The sequence below is a fragment of the Muscardinus avellanarius genome, assembly GCF_963383645.1.
Source record: "Muscardinus avellanarius genome assembly, chromosome: 17".
NCBI lineage: Eukaryota > Metazoa > Chordata > Mammalia > Rodentia > Gliridae > Muscardinus > Muscardinus avellanarius.
The window spans coordinates 39,264,565-39,290,592 of NC_137803.1; the positions used below are offsets into that span (position 1 = coordinate 39,264,565).

The 26,028-nt window shown below is 41.2% G+C and overlaps 1 protein-coding gene across 5 annotated transcripts in view; it reads right to left on the minus strand.

Moving 5' to 3' along the window:
• Positions 1–26,028, minus strand: part of FHOD3 (formin homology 2 domain containing 3) — a gene marked incomplete at both ends in the record, with an annotated part of 515,230 nt that overhangs the window by 272,627 nt on the left and 216,575 nt on the right. For all 5 annotated transcript variants that reach the window (XM_080714776.1, XM_080714775.1, XM_080714774.1 and 2 more), the window contains one exon: positions 9,001–9,068. In XM_080714776.1, the coding sequence (XP_080570902.1) occupies positions 9,001–9,068 (68 nt within the window). The remainder of the gene's footprint in view (positions 1–9,000; positions 9,069–26,028) is intronic.

Sequence of the window (26,028 nt, forward strand, 5' to 3'; positions counted from 1 at the left end):
ACACTTCACCAAAGAAATTCAAATGGCCAATAAGTGATGAGAAAATGTTCAACATCCTTAGCAATTGGAGATGGAAATCAAGACTAACCTAAGATTTCACCTAATTCAAATTAGAATGGCAATCATTCAAAACACAAACAACAACAAATGCTGGCCAGGATGTGGAGAAATGGGAACTCTAAAACCTTGTTGGTGGGATTGCAAATTAGTACAAACACTTTGGAAAACAGTATGGAGGATTCTTATAAGAATGGGAATGAACCTACCATATGATCCAGCAATACCATTTCTGGGTATCCACCCAAAAGAATGGAAACCAAACTACCAAACTAATGCATGTGTATCTATGTTCATAGCCCCAGAATTCACTATTGCCAAACTATGGAACCAGCCAAGATGTCCATCAACAGATGAATGGATTACAAAGCTATGAGAAATGTACACAATGGAATTTTACCCAGCCATAAAGAAGAATAAAATTACGTCCTTTGCAGAAAATGGATAGAACTGGGGAACATTATGCTAAGTGAGATTAATCAGTCACAAAAAGTAAAAAATTGGATGTTCTTCCTAATATGTGCAATCTAGGGAGAAAGTGGGTCATAGGAAGAACTCTGGATGAAAAAGGAGAAAACACAGATGAGTAAATAAGGCAACCTAACTCAGGGGGATGGGGAGGGGAAGAGGAAAATTCCCTAATGTACAAGATATACATTAACAAACATGTCAAACAGTAAGCCAAATATGAGGAGGAGGGAGGGGGAAGGAATGGGGTGGGAATTGGGGAAGGGCTAAATGAGTGATGTATGCATGTATGCCTCCACCATTTTTTACTCCATTAAGATGTATGACTACAATGCACCAATTAAAAAAATTCACACAGAACACCTGGGAAAAGCCACTTAACCTCGTGTGGCCAGCCCCCATAGCTCAACAGTTCTCGGTAGTGCCAAGTACCGTGGAGCCCCAGAAAAGCAGTTTTTCTGCCACCACTTTCCTCCATTAACATTGGGAACTTGGACAGTGCCTTGTCTCATATGCATCTAGGATAAGCCTAGATGGAACATCCACCTTCAATTCTAACAACAAAAGTAAAAAACATCAGTGATGTAAATAGTAGAAGGCCTGATGGAACAATGAAAGGCGGCCATTACAGGAATAGTCAGCAACCACAGTTTATCTCTGAGGGAAGAAATAACTTAGATGAACTGGCATTGTTCTCCCCAGTCCCTGTTGTGAAATCAGCCCCTTCCTTTGATTTTCTGTCTTTTTTCAGTGATACAGATGGGGATCTTGAGCTAGATGTGGGTGGATGCAGCAAAGGTCCCTGGGACCCAAGCAAGTACAGAAGGGCTGCAGCCTGCTCTAGGGGGGAGGGTGGTGAGCGATGCTTGCACCTCAAAAGTAATGAAACACAGCTGTGTTAACTCAGACTTTTAGATAATCATGTCTGTGGAAGAAAGAGAAAATGGGACAATATCATGAGTTTTTGGAAAATTACTTTACACTCATATGTATAGGGAAATAAAAAATAATTCTCTCTCCATCCACATCCTTTTCCACCAGCATATGTGAAAGGTGGACATTTAGATGAGCTCATGTCTAGTCAGAAGGTTTTTCCAAGCATGTAACAAATGTTTATTACTTTAACGAAAACTAGATTCACACATGACTTCATGGTGAAAGAGTGAGAACAAGCTCTCAAGAAACCGAGCTAATCACTAATATTAATATACCAGAGAGCTGACTGTCTGGCAAAGACACTCGGAAAACACCCTGAACAGCGAGACAGTGTTTATGAAAGTAATTCAGAACTGTAACTAAAATTTATGTACATATGTAGATAAGGCACTGAGGGAAGTTTATGGAGAATAAATCTTTATGAATAAAAGAAAATCTTCTAAACTAACAATATGTTAGATTTTAAATACATATTCTAAAATATATAGGCATTAATACATGATTTTTTAAAATATTGATTTAAGACTAAAGTAAGTGTTTGCATTAACTGATTATTGCTGTATTTCAAAATTTTTATAATCACATTTTAAATATTTTATAGTCATATTGTATATATTTTTAAAAATCACATTAACTTGTGATTTTTTAAAATGACTACTAGTCAGGAAATATTCAACTCAATCCAGTTGACCGATAGTTCTGCCTTTTTAGATCCTTAAGGTCTAGTTTCAAAGAGAATCTCCATGCATAAAAACACATGAGAGAAGTGAGAGGTGGTCCTGTGGGGAGGGAAGGAGGTGATCTAAACCCCATTTGCTGCTGCCTGTGTGACCAGGTAACCCTCAGCACATTGCTGCCTGTGGCCAAGTGCTGTTTTGTTCACACATGTGTGGTCTTCCAAATAGACAATAAACTTCTGAGAGCAAGCATCTTCTTCTTTGTCCATACAATGTTAATCAGCTGCTTTAAAAAAATATTAGTTTCCTAGCCAGGCATGGAAGCACACGCTTGTAATCCCAGCATTTGGGAGGCTGAGACTGGAGGATCACGGTTCGCAGACAGCCTCAGCTACTTAGTGAGGCCCTCTGCAACTCAGTGAGACCCGGTTTCAAAATAAAGAATAAATTATTGAGCCCACCGCCAACATCATAAGCCCACCACCAACATCATATTAAATGGGGAAAAAACTTTAAGAATTCCCCCTAAAAACAGGAACGAGACAAGGATATCCATTATCACCACTTCTCTTCTCTGTCTAGAGACTCTAGACAGAGCAATAAGGCAAGAAAAGGAAAATAAGGCAAGAAAAGGAAATCAAAGGAATACAAATAGGAAAAGAACTCAAACTTTCACTATTTGCAGATGACATGATACTATATTTAGAAAACCCAACAAACTCAACCAAAAGTCTTATAGAACTGATCAACAAATTCAGCAAAGTGTCTAGATACAAAATCAATCTTAAAAAATCAGAAGCTCTCCTGTACACCAACCATAAATCCATTGAACAAGAAATTCAGAAAATACTTCCACTCAGGATCTCCCACAAAAAAATAAAATACTTAGGAATAAACTTAACCAAGGAGGTAAAAGATCTTTACAAAGAAAATTATAAAACATTGAAAAAAGAAATCGAGAGACCCTGTTTCCAAATAAAATATTAAAAAAAGGGATATTTAAATATAAGTTCCGGGAAGATGGCGACCGAGAAAAGCGGGGCTTAAGAGCCCCGCTAACAACAAATATCCATTACCACAAAATCAGCGCCTTTCAAAGCCAGAAAACAACATCACCAGAGAAACAAAAAAAATCACCAGGCTCCAGAGAGAAAGCAGACTGGGAACAGAGCCACAGAGGATATCCTCACGCCCGAGGACGCAGCAGCAGCGCCATACTGCCGGCGAATTCACGGGACGGCCACAGCAAGCCGAGGGGAGCTGCTGCGGAACAGCCAGGCGGGATTTCTCGGCGCAGAGGACATCTAAAGCTCCCAGTGTCTGAGCTCAGCACACGCTGCAGGGATTCAGAGTGGAAATCAAAACCAAGAAAAAAAAAAAAACGCCAGCCCAACACCCGAGGGCGTAGCAGCGGCGCCATATTGCCACCAGCGGCAGCAGCACGGAACTCACTACAGCTATATCTGCGTACTCAAGAACAGTGAGTCAAATTGCGGGCCACAGAGGAGAAATCCCAGTACTGTACTCACTGGGACTTGACCCAGTGGGAGAGGGGCGGTGGCAGTGATATCACACCATAGGAGAACGTGCAACCTGGCACCCCCCACGGTCTAAAGCAGCCTCTATCGACTCTCTGGGTCGGAGACTCTGTGATAAAACCCAGTAAAGGAGTAGTGGGGTCTGAGATACTACTGACTCGAGATCCAGAGCACCTTAAGTGAAATCATAGTGACCCAAGGGAAGAACCCAGAGAAGGCACAAACTTCCGAAATCATGGGAAAGAGGAATAATACTGGAGCAATTAATGCTCACAACCCCACAACATCAGAACCCGATAAAACAGAAAATCAGAGATTTCTAGAAGATCAAATCAGGAAAATAACTGTAGAAATAATAGAGGTGCTTTGAAAAGAACTCAGAGAGAGCCAAAAAGAGATAAAGGATGCAATTAATGAAGTAAAGGCCTCAATTCAAAGCACAAACAACCGATTAGAACACATGGAGAACAGAATCTCGCTCTTAGAAGATGATCATTCCAAAAATGAACGCATAGTTTCTAATCTAGGAAAAAATATCCGACAGCAGGAATCTGATATTGAAGAAATATGGGCCCATTTTAAGAGAGCTAACCTAAGAATAATTGGAATAGAGGAGGGAAAAGAAAGTGAAACTAAAGGGATCAACAATCTCTTCAAGGAAGTAATAGCAGAAAATTTTCCAGACATAGAGCAAGAGGTCGATACGCAGGTCCAGGAAACGTATAGAACTCCCTTTAGACAGGATCGGAGAAGAGGATCCCCACGCCACATAATTGTGAAAATGACCAATGTGGAAGCCAAGCAGAGAATCTTAAAGGCAACAAAAGCAAAGGGCCAAGTGACATTCAGAGGCAAACCAATTAGAATCACTCCAGACTTCCCAAACCAAGTTATGAGAGCCAGAAGGGCTTGGAGTAACATATTCCCAATTTTGAAAGAAAACAACTTCCAGCCAAAAATTTCCTACCCAGCAAAACTTTCTATCAAATTAGATGGAGAAATAAGAAGCTTCCATGACAAACAGAAACTGAAGGAATTTATGTCTTCAAAACCAGCACTAGAGAAAATACTCAAAGAGATTAACTACAAAGAAGAAATAGGTAACACACATCAGAACTAGAGAAACAAGATTTTCCATCCAACAGACAACTAAGATTGGTTATCTGTGGAGATTCATTATTTATGTTAGTCTGTTACCTATCTCTAAAGGGTATTGTTTGCCTTTATTGTTGTTAAATTTGAGGATTTCTAGTTGGAATATTAATATACCTTCAGATATAGCATTTGGAAATATTTTATCCCATTCTATCAGTAACTCTTAACTCTGTTTACATTGTCTTTGGATATACAATATGTTTTTTATTTTTTAGGGAGTTTGTATACTCTTCTGTTGCCTGTGCCATTGAAATCATAACCAAGAAATCACTGCCAATTTCAATGTTGTGAGGTTTTATGACCCAGATTTTCTCCTAAAAGTTTATAGTCTTAAGATTTATATTTAGGTCTTTTATCTATTTTGAGTTAATACTTGTATATGGGATTAGGTAAGGGTCCAATTTTATTCTTTTCCATGTAATTATTATGTTTCAACAATATTTAGTTAAAAGATTATTATTTCCACCACCAAATGTTCGTGGAAACCTTGTCAAAAATAACTTGACAATATAGGGAAGAATTTAGCTCTAGGCTTTTATTTACCTCCAATGGTTTATATATCTGCCTTTAGAATAGTACTACACTGTTTCAATTATTGTAGCTTTATATGGTTTGAAATCAGAAAATATATATCTTCTAGCTTTGTTCTTTTTCAAGATCGATGTGGGTACCTAGAGTCCATATTCCATATTAGGATAGATTTTTTTTTCTGAAAAATAAATATATAAATATATGATAGTTTCACCTAAAAAATAGAAAAAAATAGATTCTCTGGTAAGAAAGAAAGCAAAAAGAAATATTGAAATGTTATCTTTAAGTCATCAAAAGCTTGGTATCAGACAAATGAAACTGTTATGAGAGATTATCATTTTTAATTTTGGATAAATTGCTATAATACTAGATGTCAACTACTAAGCCAAGCATAGGAGGGGGGGATAGGGAGAGAACGGGGTGGGGATCGGGTGGGGGCTGACTGGGCAATGTGTGCATGTATGTCTACAAAAGTATGTATCCCACTATGATGTATGAGTACAGTGCACCAATAAAAATAAATATGAAAAAAAAAAGGTCTGGGAGTATAGCCCGGAGGTAGAAAGCCTCTGGGTTCCACCCCCAGTACCACCACAAAAAAAAAAAAAGAAAAAAAAAAAGAAAAAAAAAAAAAAGAAATCGAAGAAGATCTTAGAAGATGGAAAGATCTTCCACGTTCATGAACTAGTGAGCTAGTTCTCTAGTATTTTCTCAAGATGAACTAATCCTCGTGTTTTCAGCAGTCCATCTTTGCATTCTCATTTTGCCAGTCCATTGCTATTTTTATTACCAGTGTGAACTCATCTAATGTATTTGTCTCACTTATTGCCCCATCTCTGGCCAGCCAGTGGGAGATCCGTCATCAAGCATCTGAGTGCTTTTGGAAATAATCCTAGTAGTATTTGATAACTTCCCGCTCTCTACATAGTAAGAAGTCCCAAGATTTTTTTTATAACTTTTCCAACTCCAGACCAGAAATGAGTTACGTCTCCAGGGATCTCTGGTTCTTTTTGATGCTTGAGACTACAATCTCATTGCTGGCAATGCCTTTTGTTAATGAATTCATTATTGCTGCTAATTTTTTTTCAGCAAACAGATACTTTATTTGCTTGCTCAAGAAAAATACTCTATGGGTTCATTCTGATTCATTATATTCATTATATTCATTCAGTTAAATTCAATAATACTATCATTTTAAATTTAATTTTCTTTTTGGTACTGGGAACAAAAAAAAAATGTTCAGTGAAGCTCTGCCTCTGAACTATACCCCATCCCCCCTCCCCTTTTGTTGAAACAGTCTCACTAAGTTGTTGAGTTTAGCCTTTAACCTGTGATCTTCCTGTCTCAGCCTCCCAAGCCCTGGGGTTATAAGCATACACTACCATGCCCAGATAAAATTCCTAATTTTTGAGAACTTGGAAGAGTGACAGAATTATAATCTCACACATACATACAAATACCAGAAGAGCAATACTAACATTATTGTCATCAATATGATTATTGTAAACAGTTTGTCTATGTGGTTCTATTTGTATTTATGGTATATCCTGCTGAAGGTAGTGAAACTAGAGCATCTTAAAGTCACTAGGAATAGTTCTTCTTTGAGACTGCACTGTCAATTGGATACTTAGGAGAAAAGTCAAAGTTGAGCAGTAGAGACAAAAGCAGCTTGCTGGGCTGAAAGAGACAGAGGGAGGAGTCATATAAGCAGGATGTTCTGTTGCCATAGGAAAGGCCCTGAGGATGAATGGAGGATGAAGATGTTTTGTTTCATTAGGCCAAGTAACAGGAAGACACAGAAAGATACACTGAAAGTAGAGCTTTACAACAATAAAACATTTGCTAAGTTATGAAAAAAACCACATAGATGTCTTCTAGAAGGCTACTCCATTTATTTATTATTTAAGTGGTACCAGACACTGTGCAAGGAATCAAAGCCCTAGTGATCAAATGTGTGAACTCATACACGGTGGACTCAGATGCACACCCTATAATACTAGAGGTAAACATGGGGTACTTTAAAGGCACCAGGAGGAATGATGACTAGGGAGAAAAGTCATTTGGAAAGAAGATCCACAGTAGGAGACTCCAGGAAGAAAACTGAGAGACATGGAGAGTGGGTGGGTGGGTGCAGGGTGGGGGAACATCCTGGGACAGAAGCTCTAGATCCAGGGGCAGGAGAGATAGGGCACGGCCTGCTCTTATAATATAGCTAAGGGAGGAACTTAGGATTTAACCAGGGTCCAAAAGGTGGGCAGGAAAGGCCAGAGCAAGATAGCCTTCGATGTTACACTGAGAAACTCAGATGTAAACCAGGCTGCAACATGGAACAAGAGAGTGACCCCCTCAACTCCCTCTAGTGGGAAGCTGAGAATCCTCAGAGTTAGAAAAGCTCCAGAGCAGGCAGTCCATGGGCAACTGATGCTGTTTTCCACATAAGAGAAGGACAGGCCCAAGCCAGGACAGGCCTCTAAACCAGGTTATTTCCAAGATAAACAGCATGGGTAAAAAGAAAAAAAAAATCAGGCACCAGGGGCAAACCTGAAACTTGAAGAAAACAGGACTTGTCTCCAGAAATGTCCACTCAAAGGAAACTCGGTTCTGAGAAAAGATGTCATAAATGAAAAAAGGGAAAAAAGGGAAAAAAGGGAAAAGAGGGAGATAAGAATGTTAGGTGTGGTGGATTTTGGCCTGCCATTTTCCTATTCCCACTTGCACAGGTAGAACCCTACTCTGGCTAGGCCTACAACTGACAAATTAGTCTTTAAGGGATATGGATAAGATGGGAACTGAAGAGAAATGGAATACACGCTTGTGTCCAAATCATAAGAGAAAGGAACACTGCACCAAGACAGATAAACACTCCATGCAAAAGTCACCTCCACAAGCCTATCTCCTGCCCCTGCCCTCTGTAGTCTTGCATGGATGATCAGTCATCTTGGAGCATGTCTGCACACCTGTTCTAGTCCTCTTCAGGACAGAAATGGAGGGGAAGTCTCTGGAGGAGGGATATGATGGAACCCAAGAGGGAGACTTCAACATGTGCATGAGGGGCACATCCACAACAGCATGGTTAGCAGAAGCTAAACACTGTGAGTGAACCTACCCATCTGCCCAAGGAGGAAGGAATGAAATATCTTTATTCATTTACTCAACTAGAACTACATCAGTCACACCTACACCATCCCACTCTCAACGAGCAAGCAAGGTAGGCTGAATGCAACCTGAGACCATAAACATGAAGGCAATATAAATGTTATCAGGTATCGCTGGGGAATATTTACCACTAGGATGGAAACATGAATGTGGGTGATGAACATAAAATTCAACAATTGGTAGAGGGACCCTGGGGATGGAGTAGTAAGAGGTTGGTTGGTATTGGGAAACAGAATACAGGTCTTCAATTATATTTATAATGAGCTTTTTAAAAAATACTGAATATAAAAGTTTATGATTTGATAAAGTTGTCTTTATTTTTGTTTGAAGTATATGATATCACAAAAATATTCTCTATTGACATTCTGACCTAACTTATTGTATAATCTAAAGAGACATTTTAAAATAATAAACACAGGTATAAGCTTGTCTAATTCCACAGCAAAACAAAAACAAACCCTAACAATATGCATTATTTTTACCTGAAATATCTGCTTCAGGGAGAAAAGGGCCCTTCTTAAATCTCGTCCAGTGGAATTGTACAGTTTTTCTGAAATAAAAATATAACAATTAATTGAATTGACAACAAATAGAAAGAACCATAGAAAGAACATGAGGGGTGATAGAATTTCTACTGGAAAGGTGACTAAAACATTTAGGATACAGCCTTCACCTTCACACTATAAAGAATGCTTTGTACACATGCCTGGTCATTACAGGTTGCAGGGAGAGGAGATGTTTGAATTATAAAGTATATGCCTAGATTTGTGCCCCCAGACTCCTTCTCTCCAAATCTCTTTTTCTAGCTCTTTGTAAACTCTATTTTCCAGTGTATAGATACTTCCACTTGATGGCAACTATACCAGAAAATCAACCCAGTCAAAACAGAATGCATCTGCCAGGTGTGGTGGCACACGTTTGTAATCCCCGCGCTTGGGAGGCTGAAACAGAAGGATAATGCAGGTTCGAAGCCAGCCTTAGCTGGCTTAAAAGAGGACCCTGTTTCCAAATAAAATATAAAATAGGTTTGGGAGTGTAGTGCAGAGGTAGAAGGCCCATGGGTTCCATCCCCAGTACCACCAAAAACAAACAAACAAACAAACAAACAAAAACAAAATGCATCCCAGCGCACTCCTTCCTGGACTCCCATGCTATCTACACCTGTACTCATGCCCTCCTTCCCCTGGGTCTGCTGGTCACCTTGAGTACTCCTCTGAGTCCAAGTTCCCCAAGCAGCACCAAAGACAGCATGGTAGCTGTACAAACAAACTGGCAATCCCTATGCATGGCAATGGCTTCCAGGTAGTAAGTCAGCATTACCTCTGCCTGGCTCCAGCCACTCACTCATTTTCAAGGGGTGGCCCTTGTCTACAGCAAATCTCTGGCTTAAGAGTTAGGCTGACTTCTATAACCCCATGGTGCAATGGGTGACATTGCACATGTACTAACTAGGCTAGGCCTTGAGAAGGAAGTGAACTTGATACAAGAGATCACCACACAGGAGACAGAAGATGTGCCACAGTGACTAGTTGGCCAGTGGGTGGTGCTGCAAGGCACTAAGGATACACCAGAGGAAGGAAGAGTCTAGTTCTGGTGGCTGCAAGACACATGGGAACATAGACTCTGCTCAGCTTCACGGGGAACCATGCTCAATCCACCTGCTGGTGCCTAAGGGCACAGGGCTGAATTCCTAATGCCAGATGCCAGACCTCCCCATTACACGCCACCCAACACAAATGTGCTGGGCACCGTTCCAGATACTGGAGATACAAGACTGAAGAGTAGAATTAGGAAGAGCAAAGTCTAAGTAATCAGACTGCTAGTGTTCCTAATCTTGTGTTATTACCTGTTAGCAATAAGACCATAATAAACACTTTACCTCTCTAAGCCTTGGATTCCCTGTCTGTAAAATAGAAACAAACAACAGTAGATTTAAAGGAAAATGGTCTGTGCTAAATTGAGCACTTATGTGTTGGAGTAGAACACAAAGTCATTTAAAATATAGGCCAAAATGAAAGAGTTCAAAGCAATGTCGTGCTGGTTGCTGACCGCCATGAGCTTCAATTCCAAGCTAGTTCAGCTAATGGGGCAGAACCATGCTGGCCTTCTGCATGCTCATCATGGAACTGAGTGAAGGACACGGAACACACACAGTTTGCGGAGGTCGGGTTATGAAATGAATGTGCTGCTTTGCGTGGTGGCGCTAGAAGCACACAGGGCCCCATCCGAGAGAGGCTTAAAAGGATGCTGGGTATGTAAGTCCCGGCATTCCCATGGTGGTAGCTACTTCAAAGGTCTTCCCTTGTACATCTTGCCCTCTGGCAAAACCCAATAAGGTTGGCTAGGAAGGACCTTGTGATGACACTGCTGCCCCCATAAAATCCTTCAGCAGCTGCCTGTTGCATTCAAAATGAATTTAAATCTCCACCTAGCCCACCAAGCCCTTGATCATCAAGCCCTGGTCCTGGAGCCCTGTTATGGTTTGAATATAAAGTGTCCCTCAAAGACTCATGTATTAAAGACTTGGTGCCTCCTATAGTTTATTTACATACAGAATGTCTCCTGAAAGAGCTCATATATTGATGTTCAGAGTCGATATAATTAAATAATGAGGGTTGTACTAACTAGGCTAGGCCTTGTTAATCTCATCAGTGAATAAATTCAACGTGATGGGTTTGTTGGGTGGGGGGCAGGAGGAGGTGGTCACTAGGGTGCGGCCTTGGGGATTGGGCTTGTGTCCCTGAACCCTCTGTCTTGCCTCTGGCCTCTGTGATGCAAAGGCCTTTTTCCCTCTCCTCCCTCTCACTCTCTCCTCTGGTCTTATGGGTGGATTAATCCACTGATAGCAAAAGAATTCGGGGTGGAGGTGGAGGCTACAGAAAGTGGAACTTGGGTAAAGGGAAGCAGGTTCTTGGGAATATGCCCTTGGGACTATGCCTAGTCCCTGACCCATCCCTCTCCCTCTCCCTCTCCCTCTCCCTCCATCTCCCTCCCTCTTCTCCCCTCCACTTCCTCTTCCCCTTCTCCTCCTCCCCCTCCCCTCTCCTTCCCCTTGTCCTTCTCCCTCTCACTCCCTCTCCCTCTCCCCCCACTCCTCTCCTCTCCCTCCCCGTCGTCTCCTCTCCCTCTCTCCTCTCCTCTCCCTCCCCTCCCCTCCCTCTCTCCTCTCCCTCCCATCTCCTCTCCCTCTCTCCTCTCCCCTCCTTCTCCCTCTCACTCCCTCTCCCCTCCCCTCCCTCTCTCCTCTCCTCTCCCTCCCCTCTCCTTCCCCTTGTCCTCCCTCCTCTCCTCCCCCTCCCTCCCCTCCCTCTCTCCTCTCTGTCCCTGTCTCCTCTCCCTCTCTCCTCTCCTCTCCCCTCCCCTCCCCCCTCTCCTCTCCTCCCTCCAAGTTTTCCATGGGCCGAGGAGCTCTCCTCCATCACGATGTTCTGTTTTAACTGGAGGTAAAGCAATGAAGCAAGCTGACCATGGACTGAAACTAAACAAAAATATATGTTTCCTCCTCTAAGTCATTTATGTCAGATATTTTGGTCACATAAAACGGACCAATGCAAGCCTCTCCCTCAATGGAAAAGAACTCCATTGGTGTCTGGGGTGAACACTTAGTCCAGCTTCACAGATAACAATGGGAATCTTCAATCAAAGAAACAGACATTTGTGGTTTTGTTTGTTCTGTACCAGTGCTAGTGCCACCACACACACATTTCTATTTCTTCTTCCTTCTAAGGATTGAACTCAGGCATTCTACCTCTGAGCTACACCCCCAGCCCTATTTTATTTTTATTTTAGGAACCAGGTCTCACTAAGTTGCTGAGGCTAGCCTCGAACTTGCAATCCTCCTGTCTCAGCCTCCCAAGTACTGGGATTACAGGTGTGTGACACCACAACTGGCTGCCAATACTATTTCTATTAAACAAAAAGTAAAGCTAACAGGTAAAACCATGGGCTATTTATACCCCTGAATAAGTGAGCTGAATTTATCTCATGAAGAATGTTGGTAGAAAGGAGTTAACTGCAGGTTTCTCTTCATGAAGCAATGAGTGTTAAATCAATCTTCTTGCCTAAGTATCAACAAGACAAGCAGAAATACAATTTTAAATGTAGCAAATTTTTACTTTAAATGAGATTAGCCAAGCACAGGAAGAGTAAGGACATATGTTTTCTCTAATATGCCTAAAGTAGGGAGTATTAGGGATACCAGAGGGACTCCAGATACTGGAGTGGAAACCTCAGCAAAGCCAGAAAGGAAGGGTAGGAGGGGAAGAAGGCTGAAGTTGATTAATGGAGGAGCTACATTTGAATATGTGAATAAGTGTGAATGTAGCATGGTCAACCTGGACACTCGTTGTTGGGAGGGGGTAAGAAATAGCAGGGAGGAAGGGCACCAAGTACTGTGTGAATGTATGCCACTGTCATTATGACCCACATTATGATGTGAAACGATAGTGTACGAATAAAAAAAATGTAGCAAATTCTGTAGTGAACTAAAAACACCATAGCTGGTGTCTCCTTTCAAGTTCCATGCCATAGTTTCTGATTCATCTGAATGAAGGTTAGGGTCCATTGTGTTCTGATCATTAAGGTTTTCCTATTTAGTGCTATAGTCCATATTACCAGATTTTAAAATAGGAATTAGTAATAGAAAAATGGGCTGAGAATTTTCAGGTATATTGATAAATACTGATCTACAGTTATCTTTTCTTGCAATGGGTCAATATTGAGACAAATGTCAGCCTCATTAGTTGGAACTAGTTTTTCCTCTTTTACTTTCAGAATGAATTTATATAAAATTAGTATTATTTATCCCTTAATGTTTGGAAGAATTCTTCAATGAAGCCTCCTTCATTGAAGGAGGGTTTTTTTGTTGGAAGGTTGTTAACTACGAATTCAATTTCTTCAATCAATAAAGGGCTATTCTGATTACTTCTTCTTGAATGAACTTTAATTTCTGTCTTTCTTGTTCGTTTTATTACATAATAAATGTATAGGCATAAAGTTGTTGATATTTTCTGTCATTCTTTTTTAATTTTTTCTTTTTTATTGGTGCACTATAGTAATACATCTTAATGGGTATAGATGATAGAGGCATACATGCACACATTATTTGTTGAGCCCTTCCACAATTCCTACCCCATTTCTACCCCCTCCCTCTTTCTCATATTGGTTTACTGATTGACTTTGATGTTTGTGAATGTACAACACATATGTTAGGGAATCTCCCTCTTCCCCTCCCATCACCCTCAGTTAAGTCACCTTATTTGTTCATCTATGGTTTCTCTTTCTTCATCTAGAGTTCCTTCTATGACCCTTTCTCTCCCTAGCTTCCACATATTAAGGAGAACATTCAAATTTTTACTTTTTGTGACTAATCTTACTTAACATCCATTTTCCTCCAAATGACATAATTTTGTTCTTCTGTATGGCTGAGTAAAATTGCACTGTGTACATATCCCATAGTTTTGTAATCCATTTATCTGTTGATGGATATTTGGGCTGGTTCCATAGTATAGATATTGTGAATTGTGAGGCTACGAGCATAGATATGCATGCATTAGTTTGGTGGTTTGGTTTTTATTCTTCTTTGTAGATACCCAGAAGTGGTATTGCTGGACCATATGATAGGTTCATTCCATTTCTTCTGAGGATCCTCCATACTGTTTTCCAAAGTGGTTGCGCTAATTTGCAGTCCCACCAACAATGTATTAGAGTTCCCACTTCTTCACATCCTGGCCAATATTGGATGTTGTTTTTAATGATTGTCATTCTAGTTGTCTATCATTCTTTTATTACATAAAAGAACTATACAGCACTTTCCTCTCTTTTATCCCTGATACTGGCAATTTGTGTCTTCTCTCATTTTCAGTCTGATTAGAAATCAACTGTATTAATCTTTTAAAAGAATCAGCTATTACTGCATTGGGTATTTTTCTAGTTTTTCTGATTTATTTTTTATTATTATCTTACTTCTGGTTACTTAAAATTACATTTGGTTTTCTTTTTCTAGTTTCTTACAATAGATACTGATTTTGAGACTTTTCCTGTTTTTGAAAATGTGTTTAATGCTTTAAATTTCTCTCTACACATGTTTTATTTGCTTTCTCTGTTACTATTTTCTAATTTAATTTCTTATGGTCAGAATATATACTTTATGATAGCAATTCTTTTAGGTTAAAGTTTATGTTATGGCTCCAAACTTGTTTTATCTTGGTAAATGTCTTGTGTATACTTCAAAAGAGCATGTATTCTGCCAATACTGGGGGGACTGTTTACACACACACACACACACACACACACACACACACACACACACATCCTCTAGGTCAAGCTGAGTGATAGCATTGATCGGATATTGTATATTCTTACTGACTTTCCATTTGCTTACATTTTACATTATACACTAATATGAGAGTAGCACTGAAGTATCCAACTAGTAGAGTGGATTTGCAAAGTTTTTTCAGCTTTATATGCTTTTGTGTAAGATGATTTAAAGTTCTGCTGTTAGGTACACTCATATTTTGGATTCCTACAGCATCTTGGTGCATTGACATTTATCATTATGTATGTCTCCATCTCTGACAACATCCATGGCTTTGTTTGCTTTGTTTTGTTTTGGTACTGGGGATAAAATGCAGGGGCATTCTACCTCTAAGCCCCACCACTATTTTTTTTTTTTTTGAACTGGGGTTTCTCTAAGTTGCTGAGACTGGCCTCAGATCTGCAATCCTCCTGTATCAGCCTCCAGAGTACTAGGATTCCAGGCATGTGCCAAGGCACCCAGCTATTTTCTGTGTTTTCAAGTGTAATTCTCTCTCTGGGTGTGGTGGTGCACACCTATTATGTAATACGAGTACTTTGAGGTTGTGGCAGAGGATAGCAAATTCAAGATCAGCCTCAGCAATGTAGCAAGACTCTGTTTCAAAATTAAAAATAAAAAGGGGTGAGGGTCTAGCTGAGGGATAGAATACGCTTCTGCTCAATCTCTACTATCTATCTATCTATCTATCTATCTATATATATATATATATGATATGACTATGGCTAGTTTTGCACCGCTTATCTTTTTCCATCCTATCATTTTTAACTTATCTATAATGCCATGTTTCTTACAAACATTGCTGCATCATATTCTTTATACAACTGACAACTTTTTTTTATTGGTGCACTGTATTCATACATCATAGTGGGATACAAACTTTTGTAGACATACATGCACACATCGCCCAGTCAGCCCCCACCCGATCCCCACCCCATTCTCTCCCCATCCCTCCCTCCCATGCTTGGCTTAGTGGTTGACATCTAGTATTATACCAATTTATCCAAAATTAAAAATGATAATCTCACATAACAGTTTCATTTGTCTGATACCAAGCTTTTGATGACTTAAAGATAACATTTAAATATTTCTTTTTACTTTCTTTCTTACCAGAGAATATTTTTTTCTCTATTTTTTTAGGTGAAACTATCATATATTTATATATTTATTTTTCAGAAAAAAACTCTATCCTAATATGGAATATGAACTCTAGATACCCAAAACGATCTTGAAAAAGAACAAAGCTAGAAGATATATATTTTCTGATATCAAACCATATAAAGCTACAATAATTGAAACAGTGTAGTACTATTCTAAAGGCAGATATATAAACCATTGGAGTTAAATAAAAGCCTAGAGATAAATTCTTCCATATAGAGTCAAGTTATTTTTGACAAGGTTTCCACGAACATTTGGTGGTAGAAATAATAATCTTTTAACTAAATATTGTTGAAACATAATAATTACATGGAAAAGAATGAAGTTGGACCCTTACCTAATCCCATATACAAATATTAACTCAAAATAGATAAAAGAACTAAATATAAATCTTAAGACTATAAACTTTTAGGAGAAAATCTGGGTCATAAAACCTCACAACATTGAAATTGGCAGTGATTTCTTGGATATGATTTCAATGGCACAGGCAACAGAAGAGTATACAAACTCCCTAAAAAATAAAAAAAAATATTGTATATCCAAAGACAATGTAAACAGAGTTAACAGTTACTAATAGAATGGGATAAAATATTTCCAAATGCTATATCTGAAGGTATATTAATATTCCAACTAGAAATCCTAAAAATTAACAACAATAAAGGCAAACAATACCATTTAGAGATAGGTAAAAGACTAACATAAGTAATGAATCTCCACAGATAACCAATCTTAGTTGACTGTTGGATGGGAACTCTTGTTTCTCTGGTTCTGGTGTGTGTTACCTATTTCTTCTTTGTAGTTAATCTCTTTGAGTATTTTCTCTAGTGCTGGTTTTGAAGACAAAAATTCCTTCAGTTTCTGTTTGTCATGGAAGCTTCTTATTTCTCCATCTAATTTGATAGAAAGTTTTGCTGGGTAGGAAATTTTTGGCTGGAAGTTGTTTTCTTTCAGAGTTAGGAATATGTTCCTCCAAGCCCTTCTGGCTCTCATGACTTGGTTTGGGAAGTCTGGAGTGATTCTAATTGGCTTAGCTCTGAATGACACTTGGCCCTTTGCTTTTGTTGCCTTTAAGATTCTCTGCTTGGCTTCCACATTGGTCATTTTGACAATTATGTGGCGTGGGGATCCTCTTCTCCGATCCTGTCTAAAGGGAGTTCTATAAGTTTCCTGGACCTGTGTATCAACCTCTTGCTCTATGTTTGGAAAATTTTCTGCTATTACTTCCTTGAAGAGATTGTTGATCCCTTTGGTTTCACTTTCTTTTCCCTCCTCTATTCCAATTATTCTTAGGTTAGCTCTCTTAAAATGGGCCCATATTTCTTCAATATCAGATTCCTGCTGTCGGATATTTTTTTCTAGATTAGAAACTATGCGTTCATTTTTGGAATTATCATCTTCTAAGAGCGAGATTCTGTTCTCCATGTGGTCTAATCGGTTGTTTGTGCTTTGAATTGAGGCCTTTACTTCATTAATTGCATCCTTTATCTCTTTTTGGCTCTCTCTGAGTTCTTTTCGAAGCACTTCTATTATTTCTACAGTTATTTTCCTGATTTGATCTTCTAGAAATCTCTGATTTTCTGTTTTATCGGGTTCTGATGTTGTGGGGTTGTGGGCATTCATTGCTCCAGTATTATTCCTCTTTCCCATGATTTCAGAAGTTTGTGCCTTCTCTGGGTTCTTCCCTTGGGTCACTATGACTTCACTTAAGGTGTTCTGGATCTCGAGTCAGTAGTATCTCGGACCCCACTACTCCTTTACTGGGTTGTATCACAGAGTCTCCGACCCAGAGAGTCGATAGAGGCTGCTTTAGACTGTGGGGGTGCCAGGTTGCACGTTCTCCTATGGTGTGATATCTCTGCCACCACCCTTCCCCCACTGGGTCAAGTCCCAGGGAGTACAGTACTGGGATTTCTCCTCTGTGGCCCGCAATTTGACTCACTGTTCTTGAGTACGCAGATGTAGCTGTACTGGATTTGGTGAATTCTCTGCTGCTGCTGCCGGTGGCAATATGGCGCCGCTGCCATTACCTCGGCCGTGAGGCTGGCGTATGTCTTCTTGGTTTTGATTTTCACTCTGAATCCCTGTGGTGTGTGCTGAGCTCAGCCACTGGGAGCTTTAGATTTTACCTGCGGCGAGAAATCCCACCTGGCTGTTCCGCAGCGGCTCACCTCGGCTTGCTGTAGCCGCTCGGTGAAGTCACCGCTGCCGCCGGCAGTATGGCGCTGCTGCCGCATCCTCAGGCATGAGGCCGGTTATCTCCTCTGTGGCTCTGAGCTCTGTTCTCAGTCCGCTTTCTCTCTGGAGCCTGGTGATTTTTTTGTTTCTCTGGTGATGGTGTTTTCTGGCTATGAAAGGCGCTGATTTTGTGGTAATGGAGATTGGTTGTTAGCGGGGCTCTTAAGCCCCGCTTTTCTCCACAGCTTTTTAATTAGTGTGCATCGACTGTATTCTAACCTCTCGGGTATCACAGCTGACTGTGCAGTGGCTCCAGAACAGAAGGGAGCCCTGACGCTTCCTTTTACTCTTTGACAAGGAACATCCTTCTACAAATGCCAAAGACGTCCTTGCTGAAAACCTCTCTTCCTATTGTGCCAAGTATTATTTAATTAAAGTTTCTAGTCAAAGAATTTCCAGTCCAATTGTCTCTAATTTTCAAGGAGCGTCTTTAATTATTTGTTTAAATAGCTCATATTCTAAACAAAGCTAAATAATAAAATATTACTGTTCCCAAATAATAGTTCATTCTTTGGTAATTATCACTCCAGACTTGGAAAAGAGAATCACAATTTTTTTTTGTGTGTGTGTGGTACTGGGATTCCTGGAAGCCCTTCTACCTCCAGGCTACACTCCCAGACCTATTTTATACTTTTTTATATTTGGAAACAGGGTCTCTTAAGCCAGCATGGCTGGCTTTGAACCTGCACGATCCTCCTGTCTCCACCTCCCAAGCACGGGGATTACAAGCGTGCGTCACCACGCAGAGCGAGAACAAATACAATAGTATAAAATGAAATTATAGAGTTTAATTCAAACTTAAAATTGCCATCTATTTTTAAAATACAGTAGTACCAAAAGGCCTCTATATCTAACCTAACTCTGATGATTCTTAACACACATTTTGTGTGTGTGTGTGTGGTACTGGGGTTCCTGGAAGCCCTTCTACCTCTGGGCTACACTCCCAGACCTATTTTTACATTTTCATTTTGGAAACAGGGTCTCCTATGCCAGGGCGCGTGGCTGGCTTCGAACCTGCACGATCCTCCTGTCTCTGCCTCCCAAGCGCGGGGATTACAAGCGTGCGCCACCACACCCGGCTTAACACACATTTTAGAAGAAACCATTCTACCTAGAGACCAAGGACATTTGTAAATGTCATACAATTTGTCCTTCACAGGAGGTACAATTCCTGCTGGTAGAAAAGAAAGCATCTCATTGTGTCTAACATCCCACCGGAATGAGCCACAGCTGAGCATCCTTTTCTGTGGCTTAGGAGAGGCCTACCGGCTGAAAGAGAAGCACTCCTTCCTACAGCACAGGTCTTGGCTCTCTTGCTGCCTGGCTAAGAAACCATGGGAAGTATGGTCTGGGGCTGCATCTGCTGGGCGGCATACTAAGGTCAAGACACCAGCATTCCATCTGTGTTGCCTCCAGGCTTCACTCTACAGAAGGTCAGCTTTACCTTGGCTGTGCAAATGTCTCATTCAACTAAGAAGATTGTGAGGACTCACCTCACTGGGCCTAGCCTGCCAGCTTCCCAAGGGTATGCTTCACATTGCTCTTTCCTACTGATTTTCCTATTGAACTTCAACCACTCTTTGAGAAGCATCCTGTGGATGCCAATTTGGGCATGGTTCTCAGTCCTGGCTTCTGTGGGTGTGTGCAAGTCCTCCTCGACACAGGATGATTGAGTGTTGGTGCTCCCTAGTTCTGCAGACAGTCCTGTCCTCCGCAGACTGAGCTCTGTGTGTATCTCATGTGTGCCTGTAGGTCTGCATGTGCACATAGGTTTATACGCACAAATGTCTTCCATTTATGATGTTTGAAGCCAAGTTTGTGTGTCCTCTAACTTCTTCAATTACACCTGATTTACTATGGAAATTTCCTAACAGCCCCTGAGTACCAAGGGGGGGATTTCCAAGTGTGCCTGCAAATCAGACAATACAAAAGAAAAGAGATCCCACATGCAGAGCAGGAGGAGGACCTGGAGCCCACTCCAGAAAAAGGGCAGCAACAAGGCCTCACAGGGACACACACCTCCTGTTTCCCCCATGAGCCCACAGAGGTCCTCCTTGCTCCTCTTTGTCTCTCTTAGTTATGAGCACAGGCCAGTGAAGCTGAAGCTGAAGCTGACATAGCCCCTAAAGGGGGAGAGGGCAGGGGTGGGGATGGTTCCTGCTATGCAGGCTCAGCTGGAGAGCCAGAGCATGAGGGAAAGTGCCTGAGTGACAAACACTGGCTCCTGGGTCCCTTCCTGGGGAGCACCAAAAAGGCATATCAGTAAGACTCAAAACAAAAATGGAAGGCTGGGGTCGGATCAGAGTCCTACAGGGTTGCTGTTCTCAGAAAGTTCAAGGACTGCCCCAGGGGAAGGGTAAGAAGAGGTCACTCAGCACAATGGGTGGCCAGAAACCCATGAGATCAAAGGTTGCAGAAAACCAAGGAAGAAGTGGCTGGGTTCTGGCAACAAGGGAGAGGGGCAGAGGCTGATTCCTTTATCATTAGATCAAGCATGGCCCATGGTTAGCCAGTAAACTAGTGAAGAAATAGATGCACTTATTCTTCCATCCCATTCAAATTAAACCTGCCTGGGTGCAATTATTTATGGAGCTCTAGCCTTTGAGCGAAGAGCAATTAGCAGCCTACATTTGAGGGGACCAAGAGCTATAATGGAAGCCATACTCGTTAAAATCTTGGTAATGCCCCTTGTCCTCTCTCCCTCTGTTTCTTGCCTTTTACAAGGCATTCTGTTACTTTAATAGAGGCAATTAGTATAATACACTCAAAATTAGCTTATAACAAGAAGTAGAGGGTAAAAAATTAAAAGGCACTAGAGACCACTCCAGTTTTGTCATTGGAAACCTCCCCATGTGGCCCACAAACATTGGTGCTGAAAAGCACAGCCAAAAGCATCCTCTACCTCCTGCTTAGCAAGAGCCCAATGGAGATCATCTCGATATATGGGGAAGAAAGGCCAGAATGCTAATTAGAAGGAACCAGCGAGAATTTAGAACCAGTTTACATCAGCAAAAGAACGCGGAGGGTAGGAACCAAAAGCACCTTTGAGAAGGGAAGTGGAGGAGTGAATGATACATCTAGAATTATGCTTTCTGGCCCATAAAAAATAGCTGACTTTAATAATTACAGCAAACACATTAACCAAGCTTACCATGGGAAATCTTGGACCAAGATCTAGGAGTCTCTCCTTTGCTCAGGGGAGACTATGACTTACTTTTTTCCCTTGGGCTACTACAAAATCCATCACACTTTGAGAGGAGATATTATTTATAGGCAAGATGCCTTTGCCTTCATTTAAAAACTCTGTTTGCAAAAGGGACTTCAGACAAAGGAAGAAAAATCCTAGAGGATTTATGGAGGGGGTCTAAAGGAGGGAGACTAGTGGGGGCAGGGAAAGCTGAGGAAGGAAACACTTTAATGGACATAATGAGCACGTACAATATTATCAATGCCCATCTCCAAATCGGGAACAGGGAAGGGAAGGGGAGTGAAGGGAGTAGGGTGACAGTTGAGGGCTGGGGAAGCTTCCCAAGAAATGTGTTCATGTATGTATCAACTTTTCATGTTCTCATAATGTAGGATTACAATGCACCAATATCAATAATAACAAAACTGTCTGTAGCAGCTACAGATAATAAAATCCTTATGATAGCTTAAGGGCAGCCATAATAAGTGGGCTCCTCATCTGTCAGTCACTGAGCTGCATGACATCTGCTCTCCTGACACCAGGCAAAGCAAAATGGTGAAAACTCCATGAAGTGTGACCACAGACAGCCTGCAGAGAGCCCACGGAGAGGCCTGGTGATGCTCTTAGGAAGCACAGCCTAAGGCCCCACCAGCACTGCCTGAGTCAAAGGATTCCACTTTGGGCATTCTTCTCATGAATGCCACATAATTTATGAGTGTGCAGGCAACGTAACAAACTTCAACCTGCAACTCTTACTTCATTATTACATGCTGATTTTTTTAAAGAACAACTTGACATAGTAGAAAGTTTATTCATTTATTCATTTGTTTATTGTGCAGTGCTGGAGATGAACTCAGGGGGGGGTCTGCCTCTGAGCTACACCCCTCAGTTCTACATCACTTTTAATTATGAAACAAGGTCTAAGCTGCAGAGGCTGGATTCAGCCTGGGATCCTCTTGTCTCAATCTCCCAAGTAATGGGGTTATAAGCATGTGCCACAGCAGCCAGCAAACACTTTTATTCAATTAAAAAATACTTTTGCTAGCCAGGTGTGATGCCTATGCTTGTAATCCCTGCATTTGGGAGGCTGAGACAGGAGGATCATGGTTCGCGGACAGCCTCAGCTACCTAGTTAGGCCCCTGCAACTCAGTGAGACCCTGTTTCAAAATAAAGAATAAAATAGGGCTGGGGGTGTAGCTCGGAGGTAGAATGTTCCTGGGTTCCATCCCCAGTAACATACATACATACACACACACACACACACACACACACACACACACACACATATATTTTAATATTTTAAGCTTCTTGGAATCATACTCTGACTTAAACATCACATAGAAGCTGAAGAAAATATTTAGACACATTAAAAAATACAATTTCAAAGAGCATGGGTGCTGGACACTTCCCAGGGGCCTTCAGGAATTCTACGAACTGCATAGTAAGAATCCTTGCTCTGACCCCACATCTTCCAGATGAAGAAACTAAAACAGAGATGTGAGAGTTGCCAACTACACACCTGGCACTGGAGGCTCATGGAAATGAGGAAGAATAATTAAAAATGGCCAAGAGAAATGGAATTGGCAGCATGTTGTTTGTACAATAAACACCTGCGTCACTGAAACCTGTTCATATGCTAGCCATGACACTTATGTCACAATGTAAACTTAGAAACAAGACACATACATAAGGCAAACAGGGCTTCTGAGATGCCAGCCTCATCTCCTCTGTGTTGGTGCTGGTGCTTAGAAGGGGCTGCGTGTGTCTTGTAATCAGTGAGGCCTCCATCAGCCTGAAGATGCAGACGCTCAACAGGAAAAATGACAAAGTCTGAGACCAGATAAGACAAGAGACTACTCAAGAGAATGCATTTAAATCCAAATTTTCAGCTTTCAGGGGGGCGCGTGCCTGTAATCCCAGTACTTGAAAGGCTGCGAAAGGAGGATCACAGGTTTGAGGACAGCCTCAGCCAGCAGTGAGACTCTCAGCAACCTAGAAAGATCCTATTTCAAAAAAATAATAATTAAAAGGGCCGGGGTAGAGATTGGAGGTAGGAAGTCCCTGGGTTCAATCCTCAGTACCACAAGAATAAATTAAAATAAAATAAACCCAAATTCCCTTAGGTTATAGTCAGACTTTTAATACTTACTAGTAACATAATCTTTTAGATGCTCCTTTATTGATTATCTACTGAGCAGGTACTGTGTGAAGCAATAGGGTTCCATGTATGCACAAAGAGTGACAATCAAATGCACAAAGGAGATAGATGTGGTCCCAAACCATGAAAATGCCATGGGAGGAAGTGATGGCAACACTCAGGTGCCAGAGGAAAGCGTGCCCAAACCTGAGGACCTGGGGCTGGGATGTGGAGATTCAGATGAGGTAACCCTGAACAAAATCAACCACCGTGAGACGTGCTATATAAAAAGGGAGCCTGAAGAAAAGCCAGTATTACCCAGCACCGTGGGCCATGCCGGTTAGCACCAGCGAGGTCTCCCAGACCCAAGGAGAGCCAGGGAGAGAGGGCATTGGACGCCCTCCTGGGGCCACACTGTGGGGTGTCTTTCTTAAAAAATAGTTTTTAATTTTTGTAATGTTTATTTTTTATTTTTATTGTTGAATTATAGCATACATCTTAATGAGGCACAAGATGGCAGAGGCATACATGCACACATCACTCATTTAGCCCTTAATTCCCACTCCATTCCCTCCGCCTCCCTCCTTCTCATGTTTGGCTTAGTGATTGACATTGATATGTTTGTGAATGTACATCATGCACATTAGGGAATTTCCCTTCCCCCCCCCTTCCATATCTCTCAGTTAGGTTGACTTATTTGTCCATCTAAGGTTTCTCCTTCTTCATCTAGAGTTCCTCCTATAACCCACTTTCTCCCTAGCCTCCACGTATTAGAAAGAGCATCGAATTTTTTACTTTTTGTGACTGACTAATCTCACTTAGCATAATGTTTTCCAGTTCCATCCATTTCCCTGAAAGTGATATAATTTTGTTATTCTTTAAGACTGAGTAAAATTCCATTGTGTACATATCCCATAATTTTGTAATCCACTCATCTGTTGATGGACATCTTGTCTAGTTCCATAGTTTAGCAATTCTCAATTGTGAGGGTATGAACATAGATAAGCATGCATTAGTTTGGTGCTTTGGTTTCCATTCTTTTGGAAACCAAGAAGTGTCTCTACTTTTACATACCTAGAAGTAATATTGCTGAATTATATGGTAGATTCATTCCCATTCTTCTGAGGATCCTACATATTGCACTAATTTGCAGTCCCACCAACAATGATCTAGAGTTCCCACTTCTCCACACTCTCTGCAACATTTACTGTTGTGTTTTGAATGACTGCCATTCAAGTTGGAATTAGGTGAAATCTCAGGGTAGTTTTGATTTGCATCTCTCTGATTGCTAATGATGTTGAACATTTTTTCATACATTTATTAGGCATTTGAATTTCTTCTCTTGTGAAATGTATATTTAGTTCACTTGCCCATTTTATGATTGGGTTATTTGTTTTGTGCTGTGGACTTTCAACCTGTATCTCATAGGCAGACACAAATTCCCTTTTTAAGCAGGGAAAGGATCTAATGAGACAGGATTTTCTCAACTTCACTGCCTGCCTGCCTGGCCAAGGCAGATGAGCTGGAGGGGGGGTGGGTAGGAGTGGGAAATCAGATAAGAAGCTTTGGAATGGGACACTGGAGGAACACAGGCCATTACACAGGCCTGGGATGGATATGCCTGCCTAGAAATAAATCATTATAAGGCAGTCATCTCTCTTCCTCTTTCCTTGCTTCCCAAAAGAAAGATTTCAAATAGAAAGCATGATTAGGGGAATATGGGAGGTTTATTTAGATAAGTAGGGATGCAGTCTAAGAAAAGGCTGTGATATAATGTGCTATGTTTCAGAAAAAGGGCCTAGAACAATATGTTTCCAGAAGTGGAAAATGGCTCTTCATGAGAGAAGGTCTATTTAGTCTGGAAGCCTCTCCCACTAATGCACATGCAGTTGGGGTGTCACTATCTCTTTCCCTGCCTCTGCACTGCTCTCTTCCTCTTGGAAACTTTTTCCTGCTGCTGTACAAGAGAAACCCTACAGGGGTCACGCTTGCAGTTTTCTAACCATGGTTCTTTGGTTGCAGCTGGCTGGGAGTCTCCTACTTCCGTTCATGAGGGTCCACGTAACGTTCCCTCAGGTCTCTCTCTCAGGATTGTCCCCACTTTGCCCATCTGCTCATTCCTTCCCCACTTTTATTGATGCATTATTGTCTCACAGCATGAGACAGCACTGGCCACCTACCCATCTCCATCTAGCGACCTCACAGGATGAGTCCTGATGGTGCTGCTGTCTCGCATTTTAGTTGGCCTGGTCACAGCTTTACAGGTTAGCCAAATCTAAGAGCATTCTAGATTCTAGCCTTCCTTGAATTGGTCCAGCCCTCCTAAGACACAGCCCCACTCTGCCATGTCCCTTTGCCTACATGACCAAAGAAGACACGAAAAGGATAACCATATTCATAATTGCCAAAACTTGAAAGCATCCAAGATACCCCTCACTACAAGAGAGAATAGCAGACTGCAGTGCACTCATATGACAGA